The sequence below is a fragment of the Merops nubicus genome, unplaced genomic scaffold (assembly GCF_000691845.1).
Source record: "Merops nubicus isolate BGI_N331 unplaced genomic scaffold, ASM69184v1 scaffold16005, whole genome shotgun sequence".
In the NCBI taxonomy this organism is placed as follows: Eukaryota; Metazoa; Chordata; class Aves; order Coraciiformes; family Meropidae; genus Merops; species Merops nubicus.
The window spans coordinates 39,731-46,219 of NW_008607844.1; the positions used below are offsets into that span (position 1 = coordinate 39,731).

Sequence of the window (6,489 nt, forward strand, 5' to 3'; positions counted from 1 at the left end):
CTCAAGAAAGATTCTTCTCATCCTCTTACCAACAACGCCCAAGCAGCCTGTGTCCATTAAGGGCCTGATGCTGCCCAGAGGGAGTCAGTGAAAAGTGGATCTTTGGTTGTCCAGAAACACCAGAACAAGGTGATCAGGATCAGGGACATGTGGCTTTGAAAACTGGTCCCTGCCTGTGCTGGATTTGCTGTTTTTCACTCCACACACTGGCACCAGACTTTTCATTCTGTGTTTGGACTCCAGTAGTGGGTGACTGGAGAGAACTGTGGGAAAGGATAACCTGCAAATAGGGACAGGAGGGATGTAGCTTCTACATCCAAAAAAGGGGATGTCACCAAAGAGCTGGGTTGTGGCTTCCTGGATGTGTTCAAGACCAAGTTGGGTGGGGCTTTGAGCAACCTGCTCTAGTGGGAGGTGTCCCTGCCCATGGCAGGGGCTTGGAACTAGGCGACTTTAAGGCCCTTTCCAACCCAAACCATTCTATGATCCTACCATTGTGTTTAATATTTTGTGCTTCAGGGGTGGTTTTGGTTTTAAATCAGCATCTAAAAATTCTCCTCTGTGTGGGAAATGAAGATCTCTTAAGTCAGCCCTTGTGTGTCTCTAGCTGTTCATTTTAGAATGGCTATTTTAATAGAAAGTATAATTTTACAGAATTTATGCTAATGTATTTTGCTTCTGGTACCTGTGATATTGTGTTATTACATTGAGTAACTCTTCAGCTCATTCAGAGTCATGGTTGTGGTGTTAATGAAGGGGTTTGGTGCACTATGGTTCTTCCTTCTCTTGGTTACATCATGGAAACCTGCTCCAACAGACCTTAAAGCAGAAGAGTGGGATGGGATAATAGAGGGAATTACTGTCTGTGAAGAAAAGAAGGAATTTATCAGCTGGAATAGAAATTCTGGCACCTCTTGACATTAGGATTAAAGGTTATTTTGTGAGCAAAAATTGATTTGAGAAACCTAAGATAAGGATTATAAAGGTGAGGAGGTTTAGGCACTGTGTAGTTCAGGTGCTTCTCTCTTGGATATTTTGTTAGAAAAAACACCACGCTGCTAGGTTTCCATCTTCATTTCCAATATCAATAAGGACATACAGTGTTTAAACTAATTAGTTCCTTCAGGCCAGAATTATGATCATGGGTTGCTGTTTGTTTTCCACAGGCTCCTCTTCTTCATCCTCCTTTAGATCCTGGGCTGTAGTCAGGAGGAATCTGGAGCATCCACAGAGAACAGCCTTGGAGGTGCACTGCAGGCAGAGGTATGCTGCAGTTTTCTCAGTATCTGCTGAAATATATTCATAAAGCTGTGATTAAAAACCAAATTTTCAGTAGGCTGGATAAACTCCCAGTGCATGAAATTGAACTTTCTGTTGATTGGGTTTTTTTTTTGTGGCAAAATCTCTCAAGTAATTCTTCTCTGTGTCAATTGGACAAAAAAAACCCCAACCAAACAAAAAAATAGCATGAAAAAGAAGGAAATCTTTTGACTTCTCTGCCACAAGTGGTGTCCATCTCCATAGGCCTGTGGAAGGGTGTGCAGAGAGATTCTGGGAGGAATGAATGCACTTGGCAGCTCAAAGCAACATCTCTGGTCTGACAGGAGCCTCCACTCCAGCTTGTTTCTGGGGATTTGCATGGGCAGAGTGCCACGTAAGCTGATTCTGCTCTTTAATGTCTGAACTAGGTCTCCAGCATCTCTGTGGCTCTGTGTGTGTACATCTCAATACCAAAGTGGCCAGAACATCCACTGATTAATTCTTCTCTAGAAACCCTTACCCAAATACCTGGGGAGCCCCAAATAAATATGCAAAGCATGCCCAGGATGAGCATCTCATCTCCTTGGATGTTCTACTTTGCAATTCTCCAAAACTCCAGGAGAATTTTTACCCTCACCAGGCATCTTCCTTAGCAGTTCCTTGGTGTGCACCTCAAAAAAGCAATAAATCCAATTTATGCTCAGGGTTTTTAATGCTGTGCCCACTGGTTAGTGCACGTGGAATTCAGAGGATGGAGCTTGTCTGGAGTCAACAGGGTTGCAGAGATGTCTCTCAGGTAGGGAATTGGTCTTGGGTTTGAGGCTTTGGTGTTAAAAATTGATATTTGTCTGAGTTTTGCTTTCTTTAATGGTATTGTAATCCTGTCCCTTTCAAGCAGGGTATAAAGGAGCTCAGGTTTTGGTGCTGATTTTTAGGAATGCTTAGAAGGAATCTCTACCATTGGCATTGCTTAGAAGGACACACAGATTAAAGGAATAATTTGACCCTTTTTTTTGGTGGAAATGTCAGTACTCCGTGCAGGCTCCCAGCCAGCAGAAGGCAGTAGCTGCTCAGCTGTGCATTCCTCAGCCTTGCTGCTTGCCTGCCTCAGCCAGCCTCCCAGCACAGAGCCACACACTGACTTTTCAAGGTTTCAGGAGTAGCTCAGAGGAAATTTATCCTTCTCCACGCTCGGTTCTTCATGATTTGCCCTAAACAATGTGTTCCCTTTCTGTCCTAGGCCGAAGAGGTTTGCTTTTCATGCTCAATAACCCTCAGCATGTTGTTATTCTATCACATGCTGCTCGGAGCCTTTCTTGCCTTCTTCATCCTTTCAGGAAATTGGGTTTCAGCTGAGAACATCAACTTCTATAATGTGAGACCTCCACTAGACCGTGAGTAGACCGTTATGCTTTTTTTTTCATGTCTATGCAATTGCAGCTTCAACACTTCACTCAATTGCTGCCTTCTTCCAATCATTTGTTTTTTTAGGTGTTGTCTTCTTCAAACGTGAAGCATAAAAAGTTGAAAGAGCAACGTTTGCTTTTCAACCCCCAGCAGCTTAGTTTATTTCTCAGGTTTTTAGAAGCTGGCTGAATGGAAGCAAAACAATGGCACACACAGCTAAATTAAGGAGTGCATGAGGGCTTTAACTGCTTGCATTATGGTTTTCTCTCTCTGAAATGTCTTCCTACAGAGCAAATTATGCAGTGGGTTTCTCATAAATAATACAGAACAGATGTTTTTTTGTCTTTTATCTTGTTGGGCTTTTTGTAAGAGGAAGAATAGGTGTGCTGTATGCAATTAATTCAAACTGAAGGTAATTAAAAAACCTTGTGAGACCTGTGAAGCCAGTTGTCACTAATAGCATCATTTTTTTTTTGCCTCTTATCTAGCATCAGAAGTGTTCTTCTAGCCCTTCATTTAAGGGGAGAAGATTTTCATTCTATGCATCATTAAAACAATCAGGACAGCTAGATCTAATAGGAATATATCTGCATCTAGGGAGCTGCACATCTTAAAATATTTATAGCTTCATATAATAGAAATAAAATTTAAAATACTCCTCCTGATCCCTTTGCCAAAGGGATGGAACTTCTTCAGAGCTGGAGATCAAGAGCTGAAGCTGGAGGTTTTGAAGGTGTGATTTTTTTTTTGTTCATCAAAGGAATCAAAAGCCATTTGAATGTAGATGGTGTTGGGGTATCTGCACACCCAGACATGAGGCTGTATCATGGGAAGATATATATCAGAAGTTTCCTGTTTTTCCCACCAGTGCTTAGATGGTGATGAGAGAATGAAAACAGGAGGTGTTTTAAAGGTCAGGCAGAGCAAAACCACTTAAAAATGTAAAAGCTTTCTACAGAACTTGTTTCATCAGTTTTATTTGTCTAACAGTGCTGCACCCCTGAAAATATGTAAATGTTTGTGTATGTTTTTGTGAATCTGTGTGTGTACAAACACCACCAGTTTTATTTTGAATATTTTTGTTTCATAATACTTGCAAACTTACTGTATTTTAATACTTTTAAAGCCACTCCATTTCCAAACAGTTTCAAGTGCTTCACTTGTGACAACGCAGTGGACAATTACAACTGCAACAGATGGGCTGAAGATAGATGGTGTCCTGAAAGTAAGTGCCTCTGTACTAAGGAGATTCTTTATGATAGTTAAATTTGCTTCTCCCTGACTCAGCCCTCCTGTGGAAGTCTGACTGAATGGGATTAACATGCCAACACAGTGCTGCCCTCTGTGTTCTTAGCAATACTGAGTCATGCCACTTCTGCTGAGGTCAATATTTTGAGCATTTCAGAGTGCAGAGCTACAGTGAAAACATTTCTATGTCTATCTACCTGTATAAAAACTTTTATATCAACACATTATTAATATAGTAATCAATGCATTATTAATACAGCAATGACAGATCAATTCATAGACTCATACAATCACAGAAGGTGTTGGAGGAAACCTTAAAGATAATCTCATTCCAACCCCTCTGCCATGGGCAGGACACCTCTCACTAGAACATGTTGCTCAGAGCCTCATCCAACCTGGTCTTGAGCACCTCCAGTGATGGAGCATCCACAACTTCCCTGGGCAGCCTGTGCCAGTCTCACCACCCCCTATAATTATATATGTGTGTTTATATATAAATATCCATGTATATAACTATGTGCTTCCTAGGAATTAATTTTAAAGTTGTATTTTATTAAGAATTCCCTTGTAGCCTTATCTCCTTCCTCTTGGCTCCCAGCCCAAGGTGTAGTGGTCCCTCTAGGCTTGCCTGGGAGCAGCCAGACTTGAATGACTGAGGCTCATACTTGGATGAGAGAATGATAAGTGCAGAGAAAAGAAGAGAAATGTGTTTCCTCATTTTTCTTTGCAGTGATATTTACAGTAACAGTGGGAAAGGGGAAGAAAGAAACCAGAGGAATGAGGAAACTTGTCTGAAAACAAAGCAAGCAAGAATGTGCTGCAAAAAAAACAAGAGCAGAGAAGGGAAGATAAATGTGTAGATTACAGTGCTAATAAGTAGTTTAAGTGATGACACCCTCTCTGGAGGCTTGAAGGGTCAGTTAAGCTGGAGATTTATTACTAATTAATTTCTTGCTAAGTGGTATTTTGATCAAGTTGAAAAATGGCCTGATCCAAGCACAAAGAAGTCCTTTTTATGGGAACCTAAACCGTGTGAAGCTTTTCAACCCTGCAAAAGAACCCATACTTCATGCCAACAGACATCTTCAATTTTCTTTTGTAGGCACTCAGTACTGTTTGACAGTTCATCTCTTCACAGACCACGGGAAGAGTACCTCAGTCACCAAAAAATGTGCCACAGGAGAAGAATGCCACTTGGTAGGCTGCCACCATCACCCCGAAAGCGGCCACACGGTGAGCACACCCCTTTGTGCAGGAGCAGCACCCTGCCTTGGAGGTTTGCATCTCAGGACCTGTTCCTCCTGCTGAGCAGAAGAGGAGGTGCCAAGGAGCACCCCGAGGTGCTGCGGGTGGGGTCAGTGGAAGGCAGTGCAGATAAGCTACAGAGAGCCTCTTGCATTTCACACAGATGTTGTCTGGGGCAGTTTTGGTATCTGAAATATTTCATGTTAATATTTCATGATACAGCCAAGTTTCTCAGCCATTAAGGAGTTGGTGGATAATCCTGGGGTGGGATAGGCTTGATTATTATCTTTATTTTGAGGGTGATGGGGTCCTGGAGCAGCTGCCCAGAGAGGATGTGGAGTCTGGAGAGATTCCACACCCCTCTGGATGCCATCCTGGGTGACCCTGGTGCTCCTGGGGACTCGTGGGTGCTGGAGCAGGGGGGTTGGATTAGATGATCCCCAGAGGTCCCTTCCAGCCTCTACCATGCTGGGATTCTGTGACCTTGGGCCAGGCTGCCGGGTGGAAGCACTGGATCTGTTGAGCCTTTGCAAGCAGTTGAAAGAGCAGATCTCTCTAGAAGCCACTGCTGAATTACCCTGTGGCCAGTGATCTCCTTTGTCTCACCAGGAGTGTGTCTCTTGCTGTGAAGGGATGATCTGCAACGTGGAGATCCCAACCAACCACACCAATGCAGTCTTTGCTGTGCTGCACGCCAGGAGGACCTCAGAGGGCAGCAGGTGGACAGTCAACACCTCAGTGCTCCTGTCAGTCCTGCTGGTCAGGTGGTTGTGAAGCTGCCACCCCCCTGTTACACCTTCCTGGGGGCTGTGAGAAGCTGTAAGAAGATGGATTCAGTATGTGCAAGGAGAAATCACTGATACTTCTTAATTACAGCAAAAGCAAAGGGACAAGGAGAAGACTATGGATGTTTTAGTGAAGACACTTCATATGGCCTGTGGTATTTTAACAAAAAAAACCCACAACACCCCACTGGGGAACTCAGGTTGCTCTCATTCACTGTTGTATGATGAAAATACATGCACTTGGCATGGGTTTTGAGCAGGGAAAGTGTCTGTAGACAATCACTTCCCCAGGGGAGATGAAAAGGAGCTTCTGATGGACAGTGTGCCAACAAGCATCTCCAAGGAAACTGTCTTTAAACTGGTTTTCATTGTAGATAAACAACATGGAGTTTCATGTCTTGATTAACAGGTGTATTTAAGCTTGTCTTTAGTTATGGTTTTCATAGAGAACTTAGAGGAATGTTTTCTGGTTTGATCAGAGCTATCGTATCTACAGGAAATAATACAAAATAATACTTTATATCTTTATTGTATAATGTTGTCT

General features: G+C 42.8%; 1 protein-coding gene across 1 annotated transcript; it reads left to right on the top strand.

Moving 5' to 3' along the window:
- Window positions 1-2,539: 2,539 nt before the first annotated feature.
- LYPD6B (LY6/PLAUR domain containing 6B) lies at window positions 2,540-5,919 on the top strand (the record flags this gene model as incomplete). Its single annotated transcript, XM_008940096.1, has 4 exons — window positions 2,540-2,654; window positions 3,794-3,892; window positions 5,018-5,148; window positions 5,770-5,919. Coding segments are annotated over exons 1-4 (495 nt in total), but the record flags the coding sequence as incomplete, so codon positions are not given.
- Between the last annotated feature and the right edge of the window lie 570 nt (window positions 5,920-6,489).